The sequence below is a fragment of the Rhododendron vialii genome, chromosome 2a (genome assembly GCF_030253575.1).
Source record: "Rhododendron vialii isolate Sample 1 chromosome 2a, ASM3025357v1".
Lineage (NCBI taxonomy): Eukaryota > Viridiplantae > Streptophyta > Magnoliopsida > Ericales > Ericaceae > Rhododendron > Rhododendron vialii.
Window position 1 is genome coordinate 21,206,108 of NC_080558.1, and position 16,860 is coordinate 21,222,967.

Here is a 16,860-nt window from a genome sequence, read left to right on the forward strand (position 1 = left end):
ATCGAATGTCCATGTCAACTTACACGCTCCCAGACTAATTCTGAGACCCTGAAATTAACGACGGGGGCAAACCTTCTAATGGCCTGAAAAGTGTGGATCAAACGTTATTGCCTCCGTGGGATTCGAATATCCGACCTCATGGAGAACATGCACATTATTTTCTCATTCCCGCTTGGCTAAACCCCTCGGGGTTGCATGTTAGATATATCTAATTTGTCTTGTATTCAATGTATGTTTCTGTCAAACCACTTAAATTGTTTAATATAGTTGGACGTATATATGGAATCAAATTTGGTATAGTAGTTGCCTCTGTTCCATTGTTTTCACTTGAGCAGGGCCTTTGTAATCATTCCGTTTCAATATATTTTTAAGCGTAACTTCAAGAGTAAACTCACAATAATTAAAATAATATAAACATGAGGACAACTGCATACCCCATTTACAAAAGAGAGACATTAGTGTCGGTTGGTTATGCAGGGTTCTAAAGCAAGAAATTAATCGGCGATTAATCGCTGGCAGGGGCCTATTCGACTAGATCTGACTAATTGCGATGCATCGATTATTAATTGCAATACACTGATTAAACGCCGATTTCTAGGCTTTAGAGGTGGCCGACCGTCCAACTAGCGCTTAGCGACTTTTAGAACATTATGGTTATGATAGAGCTACAAAATAATAGTTCCAGTTAGACAACCAAGGGGGGCAAAAAATATAAATGGATTCTCTGTATTCTATTTATGTGGACTGTTTTGTACAATCTAAGCTCATCATCCCAACATGAAGACCACTCTGATGATCCAAGCCGTTCGGTTTATAAGCTCTGACTCTAGTCATCATCCGTGACAAAATTTAGTTCAATTGGGTAAATCCTAGCCATGTGATTCCGTATGTTTTTCTTTGAAACCATAGATAAGTGTCATTTATACGTGGACCGTCAATTGCCTTTAGAATATACGACGAAACAGTCGAATACGTACTAGAACCCTGAAGGAACCAACTTTTTTCATGAACGATCCACATATCGAAAGACCTGCGAAATAGACGGACTATCGAAAAGTTTCCCAACGGGGCTACAACTCAAAACTGTGCAAGTTCAGCCCGCATGAGTCGACTAGAAATTCAAATACCATTACGAAAAACCCATGTTGGGTGAAGATACATTATCAGAACACAACCTTCAGGAATTGTGCAGCAGGAATCAAATCATTTCCCGTGATTGCTCACTAACAAAACGTCTACAACCCAAGGGGTTGGCCTAGCGATCGTGGCTTGGGACTTAGGAATTTACGTCTTCCTAGATCTCAGCTTCGAAACTTCCCAAGTCTATCCACTCTCGCGGGATCAATCCATACGCGACTTTGACCCAATTTTAATCAAGGGACCTTTTAGTGGACGATGTGATTGGTCCTCAATAATTAGTTGAGATGCGGGTAAGATGACTTGGACACCCTGAGCGATGAAAACAAAGAACAAGAACAAGAACGACCACTACCAATTTCCTAACAAAGAAAGAATGGCAAGTTTTCAAGGTAACTTGCCAAATTCAAGGAATATCCCCATCAGCATACACTACTGATACACAAAAGATTTTTCCAATTTCACATTTCACAACTGACAAAAAAGCCACAAACCTCGATTCCACGGAGCTCAGACTATACATTCTTTTACAGGTAAATCAAGTGGGTGACTATTTTGCTAGTATTATTGTATGGGAATTGTGGATAGTCACAAGTCACAACTTACTGGGAGCGAAGTGACTTGATTTCCTCAAGATTTCCTGCCTTTCTGCCATGAATTTAGCGAATTGTGAACCCTTCCCATCTCTATTGGTATCACCTGACTGTGATGGCGGCAGATAGGGCAATGGTGGGCTCGGTTCAGGAGATAAAGGCGGCACCAATGCCCATATGGAAGAAAGATGTTCGCTAGGTTTGTCAAGATCGTCCAACAGCGACAAATCTTGCATGTCTGTTAAGAAGACAGTGTCATCGAATTTCAGTAGCACATCTCAAGCTTCTTTCAGCAGATACATTCAATTGAACTGAGATATTTAAACCACAAGCATTTTTTCTTTTTTATCAACCACCCACAAGCAATGAAAGTGATTGATTCGAGCCACAAAAACAAAATCCAAAATGTATTTTAGAAGCAAATTCAAAAAATTGCAATTCCAAATTTCCCATCGTTTTTGTTTCTGTTTTCATATAGAGGAAAACACTAAAAAACTTCTTGGAAAACTGTATTAGGGAGAATTTCTCAAAACAGCCCACTTTTCAAAAAATACCCAAATGATGTTACCGAAGTTTTGAAAACTGTTTCTGCACAAAATGAAAGCGAGGAGAAAATGACACGTGCTCTCAAATTTGTTACTGTAGTTTCTGAAAACACAAAAAGCCCAAAGTAAAAAAGGATAAAACATTTCCACACAGCTTACCTTGTGAGAACTTGAAGATGGGCTCCAGAGCTAAACATGGAATACTGAAGTTCAGATGTGGTATCACCGTTCCTCCACCATGCCTTGCATTGCTGTATCAATACTATATTAAATTAGATAGGAAGTTAATCTGCAACGAAGAAACTGGAATACTGTGGATACTAAAAAGAAGTTGCTGTCTCATCCAGATAGTATATTACCATCAGCTTACGACCCCTCAATTTTTTGTCATTCTGATATATCAGCCCTTGCAAGTCAAGTTGTTTTAACCGGAAATAGGAAGGCAAACTCATCTAATATTTTTAGGGAAGGCATTCCCAACCTAATTTTTCATTTTTTTTCTAGCGGGGAAGGAGTTGCAACCAAGTGAACCAACTAGATTAATTCTTAGAGTTGGCATCTTAATAATAGTAATCAATTGAGTCTCTTTGTGAGCTTTAACACTATTTTTACCACTAGGCCTTACTAACCACAAACCAATAATCCCAGACGGTCAGTCAGCAGCAACGAAAATAAAAGAAAGAACAGGTGGCTTCCTGACAGGACATTCCACAGTTTCATTTAGTATACCTCGTGACGAGCCCAATCATATGACCATCTGTGTTGACAACAGCACCGCCACTACCACCAGGATGCACAGATGCTGTTGTTTCTAGCATTGCTGGAATACGCTCATGTGAGTGATTGTCTTGCTGACTGGTTCTGTTGCGTAGAGGCCTCTTTCCTTCTACGACTTTTGCAACAACACCAACACAAGCAGATGGGGCAAAATCTGATGCAAGGAGTTAGCAAAAATTATAAAGATCCTTTTAATCTTTGTAAGAACTCAACGTATGGTAAGAACATAGTTGATAGAAATACAACCCATACAACTTATTTCACAAATAATTTGAGTTGTCCACAACTAAATCTATTGCGTTCTTAGTTGAGATTAAACATGGCTATGCCTTTCATGTCGCATAGCGTATGTAGGAGAGGAAATTAGTTAATAACAAATGTCAATTTGTCAAAAGGCTGGAGCTCGTACTGTAATATAGACCTTTATTGAGGAACAGAGGAAGTGACCATAACAATAGCAATCTGTCAGTGTTCAGCAAAACCTCTTAAGTATTCTGCATGTATCAATTGTATCAAGTGGCAGTCGCAGGATTTGTGTCGAGCAAGGGCTCAAATCACGTGTATTTTCATATTGGTAATAAAATATGTATTTTATAAGTACATATTGCTGCTTGCGAGGTCCGAAGAAGAGATGATATTATTTGTATTTGCGCAACCACCATTTAATTTTATAAAGGCAACCTAAAAAATGATTGATAACTTGAAATTTTTGGGGATGTTTACCCCAACATAGAAATTTTAAGAGATTTTTTTCACCCAAACGACTTGCAAGGGCTAATCCCATAGAATTTTTCCTAATTAACCTAAAAATAAGTGTAATACGCGAGATAATTTGAGGTTGTGCAGGGGCTCGAGTCCCCCCTTGCACACCCTGGGGACCGCCGCTTGTTGTATGATGTACTCATGGATAAGTCTTAGGTCGAGATGAAGCAATTGCAATCACATCAGACCATGAACAATAGCAATGAATAAATACAAGTGGACATCTCAAGTAATCCTGACATAAAGACCCTCTATACAAAACGGCTTTTATTTAAACTTTCATTAACGGCTTTTAAAACATATACGAATTGTTGGAATACTAGTATACTCATATACTAGTATATTGTGTTTAGTCCCACATTGCTTATTTACATTATGTAATGAACTATCTCCTTATATAAATAAATGATTATGTGTGAAGGTAAAAGAAACCTTACACACTTTTTCCTCTCCAAACATGGTATCAGAGCGGGTTCTCAATCCCAATCTTAAACCACCTTTGAAACCCTAAACCTACTATAGCAGCCACCTTTGAAACCCTAGAAACCCTAAACCTACTATAGCAGCCACCTTTGAAACCCTAAACCTACTATAGCAGCCACCATCGGCCGACTACGACAGCCACCCACTACCCACCAGCCACCATCAGCCCTCCGCTATCGTCTTGACGCAAAAAAAAAAAAACCCTAAAACGACACTGTTCATCGCAGCACTGTTCACGTCACTGTTCATCGTACTGTTCACGGCACTGTTCACGGCACTGTTCATCAGATACTGTTTCATTGCGGCATCTGTTAACGTCGATCTTGCCATTTTCGATCAGAACACCCTATACACTTTTTCTCATCCCGACAGCCACCGTTGGCCCTCACCCTGCCCTTGTCGGCTCTCCCCAGCCCCCGTCAACCCCTGCCCATCCCTCGGCAACCTCTCTTTCGTCGTCACCGACCTCCGGCGCTTCTTCTAATTGCTGATCTCTGTCTCTTTATGCTTCTGTCGCTTGCTTCTGACACTTTGGTATGAGTTTGCCGTTGGTATTTTGTTCTGTTCTTATTTGTGGGCTTATTTGGCTGCCCTACTTTATGTCTGGCTATTTTGGACTTCTCGTTTCTTCTTGGTCTTGTTTTTTTACTGCTCTTGTTTGCTGGTGATCGCGGTTTGTTGATGATTGTGGCTGCCTCTGTGTTATTGGCATAGTTTCTGGTTGGTATATTTGCAATGAGCTCTGGCACTGCCTCTATTTCTAGTTCTAGTACTGTGACTTCCGCTGTTAGTCGTTCTTCCCGGTCTCGTGACAGGTTGTCCATTACCTCTACCTTATTGAATGGTCGAAATTATGCTGTTTGGGCTAAGGCTGTTGAAGTCTATTATGTCGGGGAGTCCGACTATCATTATCTTACTGATGATCCTCCCGCGGCGACTGCCGCATCATATGGTGCTTGGGTTCCTGCAGATGCTAAGATTCGTGTTGAGCTTTGGAATAGTATGGAGGAAAATATTAAGAATACTCTGGTTTTCTTATCTACTGCGAAAAAAGTATGGATGAAGGTTAAGGAGATGTTTTCTGGGGCTGATAATCTCCGCCAGACTTATGCTCTTCATCAACAGTTCTTTTCTCTTGACCTTGGCAACTTATCCTTGGAAGAGTATTATGCCAAGTTCTGTGGTGTGTGAGGAGCTCAACACTTGTGAGCCTTTTTCTTCAGACATTCAGGTTATGGAGCGTCAGCGTGAGCACTTGCAGGTAGCTCGTTTTCTGTTTGGTTTACCTTCGCCAGCATATGATTCTATCCGGTCCAATCTTTTGGGTGGTAGAGATTTACCTTCTCTCAGTGAGGTGTTCAGTCGTGTCCGTCAGGCCTCTGTTCCTGACTCTAGTCTTGATTTGACCCCTGCTGCCAGCTCAGCTTTGGTTACCACGATTCCTCGTGGTGGTACTTCTTCTCGTGGTTTTGACCGTGGGGGAGGCAGTCGTGGTCCTACTGGCCGTGGATATGGTCGTGATTCTGGTAGCAGTGGTCCGATGCAGTCTGTTGGTGGTCGTGATTCTGGTAGTGGTGGTCGTGGTCGTGATTTTAGTCGTGCTCGTGCTCGTGGGTCTCGTTCCTGCACCTATTGCCATGGTACTAATCATACAGTTGATTTTTGTTGGATTCTTCATGGCCGCCCATCTGCTCATCAGGTTACTGTTTCTGAGGATGATGGCTCTGTTTCTGTGCCCAGCTCCATTCCACGAGTTGTTACTATTCCAGAGGATGAGTATCATCGCCTGATTTCTCAGCCGTCCCCTTATGCGCCCTCCTCTTCCACTGCTACGTTCGCTCAGAAAGGCTCCACCTTTGCTGGCCTGGCCTCTAATACTCCGTGGGTTATTGATTCTGGAGCTACCGATCATATGACAGGTCACTCCATCCACCTCTCTGGTTCTCGTCCTCTTGTGAAGTCTTCTAGTGTTGCCTTGGCTGACGGTTCCTCTTCTGACATTGCTGGTTTGGGTTCTGTTATCTTACATCCTTCTCTTACATTAGACTCTGTTTTACATGTTCCTCGTTTTCCCCATAGTCTTATGTCTGTTAGTAAACTTACCCAATCCTTAAATTGTTCGGTTACCTTTTTTCCTGGTTATTGTGTATTTCAGGATCTCCAGACGGGGAAGAAGATTGGTGGCGGTGTTGAGCGTGGTGGTCTATACTATTTTGACACTGGCGAACGCGCACCTCCTGCCTCTGTTGCTTTTCAGGCTTCCGTATCTCCTTATGAACATCATTGCCATCTTGGTCATCCCTCCCTTCAGACTCTCCAGCAGTTAGTTCCGTCGTGTCGTGGTCTTCAGTCTTTGCCATGTGAAGTCTGTGAGTTCAGTAAACACCGTCGTGTTTCTTTTCCGCCTAGAGTAGAGAGTCGAGTGTCTCGTCCTTTTCATTTAGTTCACTCCGATATTTGGGGTCCAGTGCGTGTTTCATCACGTGGTGGTTTTCAGTATTTTGTTATTTTTGTGGATGACTATTCTAGGCTTACTTATGTTTATCTCATGAAAAACCGGTCAGACTTGTACTCAATTTTCAAATCTTTTTATATGAAAATAAAGACTCAATTTGATGTTTCTCTTCGTATCTTTCGTTCGGATAATGCTGGTGAATATTTCTATAATATTTTGTCTGCCTTTTTTGATGAGTATGGTATTCTTCATCAATCTTCGTGTTCTCGCACTCCCCAACAAAATGGGGTTGCCGAACGCAAGATACGACATTTGACAGAGGTTGCCCGAGCTCTTTTAATCCAGCGAACGGTTCCCAAATCCTTTTGGGGCGACGCCGTCCTTACTGCCGGCTACCTTGTGAATCGCATGCCCACCCGCGTTCTTGGGGGCCAGATTCCCTATAGTATTTTGCACCCTAGTTGTTCTTTATATTCTTTACCTCTTAAAATTTTTGGGTGCACGTGTTATGTTCATGCCCTGGATCCCGGCCGCGATAAACTTGATCCTCGCTCTATTAAGTGTGTATTCCTTGGGTACTCTAGGACTCAAAAAGGTTATAAGTGTTATTCTCCCACTCTGCATCGCGAGTTTGTTTGTGCTGATGTTACGTTTCATGAGTTGATACCCTATTTTCCGTCTTTGCCTCATGCGGATCCGTCTGAGTATATGCATATTTTGGTTCCTTCCGGGCAACCTCAAAAGCAGCACCCCCCGATGCAGGTATATGTTCGCCGTGCCAAAGCTGCACCATCACCCCCTCCGCCTACCGCTGAGTCTTCTCCTCCGTTGCGAGATCCGCCTCCACCTCCTTTGGCCCCTATTGCTCCACCTTCTCCTCCCATTGCTCTTCGTAAAGGTATTCGCACTTGTACTATCTCTCATCCTATTGCTAAATTTGTATCTTATGATCATATGTCCCCCACCCTTCGTGCTTTTACTGCCTCTGTTTCCTCTGTCTTTGTTCCTAAAACTGTTCAGGAGGCCTTGTCTATTTCTGAGTGGCGGATAGCTATGGAGGAAGAGATCTCTGCACTCCATGATAATGGGACTTGGGAGTTGGTTCCTCTACCCTTTGGCAAATCCACTGTGGGGTGCCGCTGGGTATTCACTGTGAAATATCATCCTAATGGGTCTGTTGAGCGTTACAAAGCTCGCCTTGTTGCTAAAGGCTACACCCAGACTTATGGTGTTGACTATGCTGAAACCTTTTCCCCGGTTGCAAAGCTTGGTTCTGTCCGTCTCCTTATTTCTCTTGCAGCCAACCTTGGCTGGCCCTTATTTCAATTGGATGTCAAGAATGCTTTTTTACATGGCGATCTTCTTGAGGAGGTTTATATGGAGCAACCACCTGGGTTTGTTGCTCAGGGGGAGCGTTCTCAGGTATGTCGTCTTCGTAAAGCTCTTTACGGGCTTAAACAGTCTCCCAGGGCCTGGTTTGGAAAGTTCAGTGATGCAGTTTTGAAATTTGGTATGCATCAATGTCAGTCTGATCATTCTGTTTTCTCTCTCACATCTCCTCGAGGCAAAGTGTTATTGATTGTGTATGTCGATGATATTATTATTACGGGTGATGACCAGAGAGGTATTGATGCGTTGAAGGTCTTTCTGCAGAGTCAATTTCATACTAAAGACTTGGGTAGATTGCGATACTTTTTAGGTATCGAGGTGGCACGATCTAAAGATGGTATTAGTTTATCACAAAGGAAATATGTGCTGGATATCTTAGATGAGACTGGTTTGTTGGGGACGAAACCTGTCGATACCCCTATGGATCCTAATGTCAAACTATGCATTGATCAGGGGGAGGCAATGTCTAGTCCTGATCAATATCGCCGTTTGGTTGGTAAACTGAATTATCTCACTATTACACGTCCTGATATTTCATTTGCAGTGAGTATCGTGAGTCAGTTTATGTTTGCTCCTCATGTGCCACATTGGGAGGCTGTTCTTAGAATTGTCAAGTATCTCAAGTCTCATCCTGGACGTGGTCTATTTTATAGAGCTAATGGTCATTTGCGTATTGAGGCCTTCACTGATTCTGATTGGGCAGGAGGCCCGTCTGACAGGAGGTCAACCACTGGATATTGTGTTTTTCTTGGTGGCAATCTTGTTAATTGGAAGAGTAAGAAACAGACCATGGTTGCACGGTCTAGTGCAGAGGCAGAATATAGAGCCATGGCTCACACCACATGTGAGATTGTGTGGGTGCGATCTTTTCTTGAGGAGATAGGATTCCATGTGCAATTGCCTATGAATTTGTATTGTGATAACCAAGCAGCAATTCATATTGCATCCAACCCTGTATTTCATGAGCGGACTAAGCATATCGAAGTTGATTGTCATCTGGTGCGAGAGAAGTTGACTGGTGGTGTTATAGCAACTCCTTTCGTGTCTACAAGTGCTCAATTGGCCGACATATTCATCAAGTCATTGTTTAAACCCCGGTTGGAGATGTTATGTGACAAGCTGGGTTTGTGTGATATCTATTTCCCAGCTTGAGGGGGAGTGTTGGAATACTAGTATACTCATATACTAGTATATTGTGTTTAGTCCCACATTGCTTATTTACATTATGTAATGAACTATCTCCTTATATAAATAAATGATTATGTGTGAAGGTAAAAGAAACCTTACACACTTTTTCCTCTCCAAACAACACGAATGACCAGACAACTACCACCACAACAATAAAGAGCACAAATATAAGTCCAAAAACAAATAACAAGAGCACATTACTCACCACATCGTGGCCCAAAAAGTCCATGTCCAATGACAAATACCTTTGATCCTGGGGATGGGCATGCAAAATCCTGAACAATAGGGCAGAGATGATCCGGAACACATTCAAGCTGCAGTAGGGCAATGTCCAAAGGTCCTCTGGAGACGTACACTACCCTAGCCTCGCACCATATCCACGGATCCCCATGATCCAGGCGAACACGTATGCTTCTGTGAGTGACATTCCAATTCAATTTATGGTCCCCAGGGTCATTAACAACAGAAGAGCCTCTGGTTTCCAGTCTTTTTGGCAGCAAACCTTGAGATCGAGGGTCACCACCAATTCCCACTTTCCGAGAAGGAAAAGAATCATCAAATGGGTTGACAAGTACCTCTGATTTGCTTTCATTTCGTTCCCCATTTGCAGTTGCTTTCCGAAACCTCCATGGCTCCAACAAGTGAGCATTTGTAAGAATCAGGCCTTTGCTGTTGAGCAAAACTCCAGATGCCCATACGCCATTGTCCATAGTGACGAGACATATAGAAGCCATTGCCTTATCAACAGGTGATGGGGGAGGGCACATAGAGTTGATAGGCGAATGGAGACGATTGGACGAACCGTTTAAGTGAAGACTGATAGATGTACATAACCTTCCTACAGCATTCAAGTTTCCATTGTTATAATTGATTCTTTTGAATGCATTCTGAGGCTCCTCCTGCAGCAAGTCACTGCAAGCAGTTGCAATGGCTTCCCACGGAATTACCAGCTGTCATCCAAAGTAAAATATTGCATAATGAAGCACATATAAGATTTAAAATCTAGTTAGAACCATAACAAATCCACATTAAGAAATCATAATTTCAATCAAATTTCAGGCAATCAGTGGATCCTTAATTTTAATCAGTACTCTGATATTCAGAGTCGCCATATCAGACTATTTTCACATATTACGTGCATAATGACATATTTGGTAAGGATGCATATATTGTTTGGCAGCGTAGGAATATTCTCTATGGCAGTATTCGACGACCCTTGTAAACATGTATATATGTTTTGCTTATTCAACATACAGCTGACACACCCTAAAAAAGATACCAACATAAATATTTTGCTCAAGGAATCAAGGATTGCTTAAATAAATTCAAACAGGAGATTCTTAACAATTTGAATGAAGGTGTCCAGATAAATTGCCATCAACTCAGATTTTCACAACGCATGAGTGCATATGAAGGGAAACACCTAAGAAAGAAACAACGTATTGGAGAATACATTCAAAATAACGAATACTCCTTCTGTCCCCTTTTTAAAGTCCAGTATTCCATTTTGGGTTGTCCCTTAATAAGTGTCCATTTTGTAAAGTTAGTACATTTTCCATTTTGCCCCTAAAAGTAGATTCCATTTTGAAAAGTTAGTGAGTAAAAGTGTAATGATAATGTCTCCATAGAGGGTAAGTAGGGAAAGTAGAGGTAAAAGTTGATGTGAAAGGTATAATAATAATGTTTTCTTAATAAGTTGGAGTTACGAAGCGGTACACTTAAAAAGGGACGGAGGGAGTAATAGTTATTATGCACATGATATTTCCAAGGTAAGTATGTCTCCAATGTTGATTCAGTTATTTAAGGCTTACTACTACATGTAAAGAGAACATAATATTCCAAGTTACCTGAATTTCAGCACCACTTATCCTCTGTCTTAACGGTCTTGTCAGTAGACCAATAAGCAGTGCATGCTCCCCAAAGACAGGACCGCCTTCCATTCCTGTCAAGTGTTGAATTGAAATCAGAATCCAATAGCAATAAATGAACCGAGAGTTCTAAGCAGAAATTCCCGCACCAGGAAGACACCGAATGTCTGCCATCAACAATGATCTCTTAGCAGAGCCAGAAGGATAGCAGTTGGCAACAGATCCCACAGATATACTGATGCAAACAATGAAAAATATCAAACCATGAATTTTTGGACCACAGAATTTCAACATGACAGAAAGATTTAATTCACCATAATGACTAAGAGCACTAACACTAACTCAGGCATTGAATCAGACTGAATTTCTCTGCATTTTATTTTACTTGGGAAAGAAGAAAAAACAAAACAGCAACCTCGGAAAGAGAATCTGTGTTGCAAAGAAAATAGAAAACCTTCAAACAGCTAACCCCAACTTTTTCCTTTTTGTTAACCAAAAAAAAAAGTTAAATTTTTTAGTTAGGCATGGCACGGGAAAAAGAAAAGAATCCACCTAAATACTGTTTACAGCCAACTCCAAAAGCATAGAGCCATTTAAAGGAGAATGTCATTGGGTACAATACGGTATCTTCCTATTTGGAAAAGTAGAATTTGAAGAAAGGGCCTTCTGGCACTTATACCATGTTTAAAACCAACTGTTGTGAGAGTAGGGGGACTTAGTTAAACCTCATCATCCCAAACCCATTTTTATGTCGCAGTGCACTTTACAACAGCCAAGATAATCCAATCTTTCCAGGAAACAGACTGAAACGGAAACGTAAAACAAATCCTCGAGCGAGCAACACTACCTGTTACAGAAGTGCACAGGAGACAAAATAAAGGGGAATGTCATTGGGTATACTACGGTATCTTCCTATTTGGAGAAGTAGAATTTGAAGAAAGGGCCTTCTGGCACTTATACCATGTTTAAAACCAACTGTTGTGAGAGTAGGGTGACTTAGTTCCAAAAGCATACAGCCATTTAAAGGGGAATGTCATTGGGTATATTACGGTATCTTCCTATTTGGAGAAGTAGAATTTGAAGAAAGGGCCTTCTGGCACTTATAACATGTTTAAAACCAACTGTTGTGAGAGTAGGGTGACTTAGTTAAACCTCATTATCCCAAACCCATTTTATGTCGCAGTGCACTTTACAACAGTCAAGATAATCCAATCTTTCCAGGAAACAGACTGAAACGGAAACGTAAAACAAATCCTCGGGTGAGCAACACTACCTGTTACAGAAGTGCACAGGAGACAAGATACCAAAAGGAGATCCCATAGCCAGAAGAAGATCTCCCCTCTCATTTGAGGGTGATATGTTAAGATTTGGCAGATCCTAGTAGAAATTACTTGAGATGTCAATCATTCACAAGAATACGCAATAGAACTGGAAAAAGAATACTGCCAGAAAATATAACTCTTTTGCACATTTATTTTCCATGTTGCGGCATACTCACAATATCATACTAGAAGAGATGGAGAGTGGGAGAGCTTGAGAGTACCTCAGATTTTACAGAGGAAACACCGAGAAGGGCAACTTTAGCAGTTGACCTACCCATCAAATTTGGGTTGCTTGACTGTCCCCCTACCATATGATTCTGCCTCTTCATGGAAGACTGCTCAACCTAGAACATTCAGTTGAAAGTTTGTGTGACATATCTCACTTTGGAATTCTTTTTGACTTCTGAGAGACATCAACAATGAGTCTAGGATCATTGCATCCTTATTTAAAGGGTTAAAAGTCCAGCTTATGCATAAAATTCAAAAAACATGGCAGGAAATATCTCCTTGTTCAAGGAACAAATTTGCTACAAAGTGCAAACACCCATTAATTCCACTAAATTCACAAATCAACACCACCAATAAACCAGGCATCCACCAGCCAAAGCATAGATTTTAAAAGCTCATAACTCATTCCTATTTGTTGATGGTATTAGAGTCCGGGTACTTTATTTTCATTTATCTCCATAAAAGGGAATTCTTTCTATTCATAAGTTTGACCCAGTTCAGATGAATTTACACGAGAAACGAATTTACCTGGGTTTGTGTAGCATCTGTTGAAGGTTGAGGCCCATCAGTAGACGAGGCTAAGGACCAACCAACCTCCCAACCATGCTCCATTAAGCCAGAAGTACCTTGAATCAGTGATTGGACAGCAGTAGAAGATACGGGCACGTCAATCTGTACATCACACATCATGTCTTTAGTTTCAAAACGCACTTAGAACATATCAGATAACAAAAAATGCAACTAATATATTCTATGAAAAAAAAGGAAATCGAGTACTTAAAGACATGATTAGTAATCACTCAAGTTGAAGCATCATAACCACTGTTGTCAACTAGAAGTGTAATATTAAAGGGAAACATCAAATTTCCTTATAAGGTATAAGACAATACATTAATTAATACCAATGGAAACTACAAATGAGATAGATAAAATATCAAAGTACGTGAAAACATTACCACAATTCATTTCCATGCATGTGAATGCAGTCAACTCAACAAATGCCTACCAATGCCAATAGTCGTGCAGAAAACCAATGGGGAACTCGCTCATCTGACCTCTTAGTGCCATCTTCCACCAATTTATTTTCCTTATAATCAAATGAAAAAAGTAATTTGTAAGCCAACAATTTGAGTTTGTCAAGAAGTACAAAAATAATAAAAGTCCTTGTGTAATATCTAATGCAGTGGTTAATGGTTATACCTCTACCATTATATCAATTTTAGCACCAGGAATCATCTGTGGTTTCTCCTGCGAGAAATCGGAAGCAAGCATTAATGGTTTGTGCATAGTCTCAGTACAAAGTAACAAATATATATGTAACAAATTAACCAAAATTCCAACCTGAGATGTGCTTTCCCGGTGTTGTAGAGATAGAAATGGCTCAACAATGGAAGCAACAGTCACAACCAACGACTGTGTATCTTTATAACCACTGTTGATTTGCTCAACTGCTGGAGCAAGACTAAAAGAAGCAGGCAACAACATTCCAGAGGCTGAAAGTGTGGTATTGCCAGAGCTACGAAAAATACACCAAACGAAAACTGACTCACTTCACAACACAAAAAACCCAAAACACTGGAGGAGATTTCAGCTCACTGCAGGCCAAATGGCTTCGAAAAACCATTCATAAAACTGCATATGACTACATGAGCTCTTAGAGTGGTAAGTATTCCCTGTATATTGAAAGGGTTCTCATGTAATTGAAATTGTAAGAGTTATTCAACTTATTGCAAGAGTTCTCACCTAAACTGATTAGTTTTGTCACCAACTATGGTAAGTGAAAAAAGCTGAAAAATCACATCATTGACTTCGTTTTTTTGCAAAACCACTTCATTACTTGGTCTCAGTTTTAAAGTTGCAAACCAATAGTCGGACTTCATCTAATGACCAATCAGTCCTTCTAGCACCCCACACAAGTGCACACACTCACATTCACTGTGGGCCCCAGTGTGCACCACACACAAGTGCGCACACTCATACACACACTTACACTCACTGCCTGAGTGTGCACCACAGACAAGTGCTGAAGTGCGCACACTCGCATTCACTGTGGGCCTCAGCATGCACCACACACAAGTGCGCGCACTCATACACACTCGCAGTCACACTCATTGCCCGAGTGTGCATCACATACAAGAGCGCGCGCGCACACACACACTCACACTCACATTCACTGTGTGCGCGCACTCATTCACACACTCACACTCATGGCCCGAGTGTGCACCACATACAAGTGCGTGAAGTGCGCGCACTTGTGTGTCTGGTGCTAAATTTTTTAAAACTAATCCAATGTAAGTTTGTACAAGCAAACAACTTTTGTGTATCCATTTATATGTGGACCAAAAAAAGTGCTAACTACGAGATATTCATAAGAGATTTGAAATTTTACTCTATAGATACATGTTAGAAACTTACTTGTAGAGGTGAAAAGCATGGTTTCTCATCTTCAGTCCTTTTGGGTCCTGAAATTAAAAGAAAATTTGTCACCCAATTACAACAAGACAGAAGGGGGAAAAAAAACAGCAATTGGAGAGAGAGAGAGCGGGGGGGGGGGGGGGGGGGGGGGGGGGGGGGGGGGGGGGGTTGTGGAAGGGCGAGAGAGAGACTAACAGGGCCTTGAACTCTGACCAAGACGGCGAAATTGCGAGCTACGTCGACGATTTCGGGCAAACCCATGTGGGGAATTACTGAAACTGCAGAAAATTTGGAGAGGAAAATCGCAGGTGGATTGGAATTTCGATCAATTCGTTCTGTGTGTAGTTTACCCTCAAAAAAATACAGTAAATTTGAGGGGACAGAGAGGATCGTCTGGGGGAATTGGGGTTTAGGATTTGGAGGCATCTGAAAAGAAACGCAAACGACGTCGTAGCAATGTTGTTAATTTTTGGGGACCGACTGTATGTTTTCTTCGGTATAATTGGTAGGGCCGGACTATTTGCAACCACAGATTTCTGAACGTAGCATGTTTTCATATGCAAATAAAAATGTGTACCATAATATAAACAGGTTACGTTCAAAAAATTTATAGTTGTAAATAGTCGGCCCCAATTGATTTTCAACACTTTTTTCCCCAAATGCACACCTTAAATAGCCATCTTGTTTTTTTCCCTTTTTTTGTTTGAACCAAACTCACAAACTTTGTTTGGGACCTACTTAAGTTCTCATCCTAATGAGTTTAAATCAAAGTTGTCAATCTCGTATCGACAACAAGCGTACCGTTTATTTTATTGGGATGGTACGTATTGGTACCGTTTCGGACTGACCACGATATATATTTTATATATTTTTATGAAAAACCAAAAAACTTAAAATTGAGAAATAAAATAAATTCTAACACTTTGATATACCTTAACATTAGTCCTAATAAAAAATTAAGATGATTAACATATTATAGAGTCCAAATTTTGTGAAATTGTCTTAAATACTAACTTTGTTCGTTTTCAAGTTTAACTTTGTTTAGTTTTTGTTTTTAATCATTATCCTACTTTTTCAGGACGCTGCTATTCGCAGCCCCGTATTTTTTTCCACAGCCCACTGCATTTCGGTAAATAGTTGTTGAAAATCATATATAACATTTTGGTAAATAGCTGTTGAAAACAAGATTATATTTCGGTAACTACATGTCGAAAATATGTTCAACATTCGATAAACAACTGCCGAACATACATTTTCGGTAAATAGCTGTTGAAAAAAATATTATATATATTTCGGTAATTGGATGTTGAAAATGTATCTCAATTTTCGGTAATTAACTGTCAAGTATAATTGAAAATTTTTAACGGGCTATGGGAGAAAATAAGGGGTTGCGAATAGCAGCGCCTTTCAATTATTACTTTCATTTCTCTCTCTATCTCTTTTTACTCATTATTCATTTCTCTAATTATTACCATATTTCTTTCTCCACCCACTACCAAAACAAAACAAAAAAGCTATAGGGACCGACCATTCGACTACCGAAATTGTACCGACGGTCGTGCTGAGCCTTCTCCAGCTACTGGACGGCCGATCTGAGCAGTCCAAAATTTCTATAAAAAAAAACTGAGGGGGCCCTAGCTGGAATCAAGATATGTGTAGGGTGTTTGATATAAGCACCCTATTTTTCATGTATATATG

General features: G+C 40.7%; 1 protein-coding gene across 1 annotated transcript; it reads right to left on the reverse strand.

Annotated features, from left to right (window-relative positions):
• Window positions 1-1,474: 1,474 nt before the first annotated feature.
• On the reverse strand, window positions 1,475-15,588 carry LOC131315999 (glyoxysomal processing protease, glyoxysomal). The gene is made up of 14 exons (XM_058345264.1): window positions 15,358-15,588; window positions 15,163-15,209; window positions 14,089-14,263; window positions 13,948-13,995; window positions 13,754-13,834; window positions 13,276-13,419; window positions 12,741-12,863; window positions 12,471-12,574; window positions 11,347-11,432; window positions 11,177-11,271; window positions 9,535-10,279; window positions 3,005-3,206; window positions 2,435-2,526; window positions 1,475-1,968 (listed from the first exon to the last, which is right to left on the reverse strand). Exons 1-14 carry the CDS (start codon window positions 15,586-15,588, stop codon window positions 1,733-1,735), a joined length of 2,409 nt encoding a protein of 802 aa, XP_058201247.1. The 3' UTR covers window positions 1,475-1,732.
• Window positions 15,589-16,860: the final 1,272 nt, after the last annotated feature.

What these genes read in the sequence shown, in the direction of transcription:
- LOC131315999 (XM_058345264.1), bottom strand. Translation starts at nt 15,588, where the DNA reads ATGCCTCCAAATCCTAAACCCCAATTCCCCCAGACGATCCTCTCTGTC. An exon ending in AGACATTCGGTGTCTTCCTG is followed by an intron (nt 11,272 to 11,346) that starts GTGCGGGAATTT and finishes AACACTTGACAG; the next exon opens with GAATGGAAGGCGGTCCTGTC. An exon ending in ACTTTTTGGGCCACGATGTG is followed by an intron (nt 3,207 to 9,534) that starts GTGAGTAATGTG and finishes TCCTTGCATCAG; the next exon opens with ATTTTGCCCCATCTGCTTGT.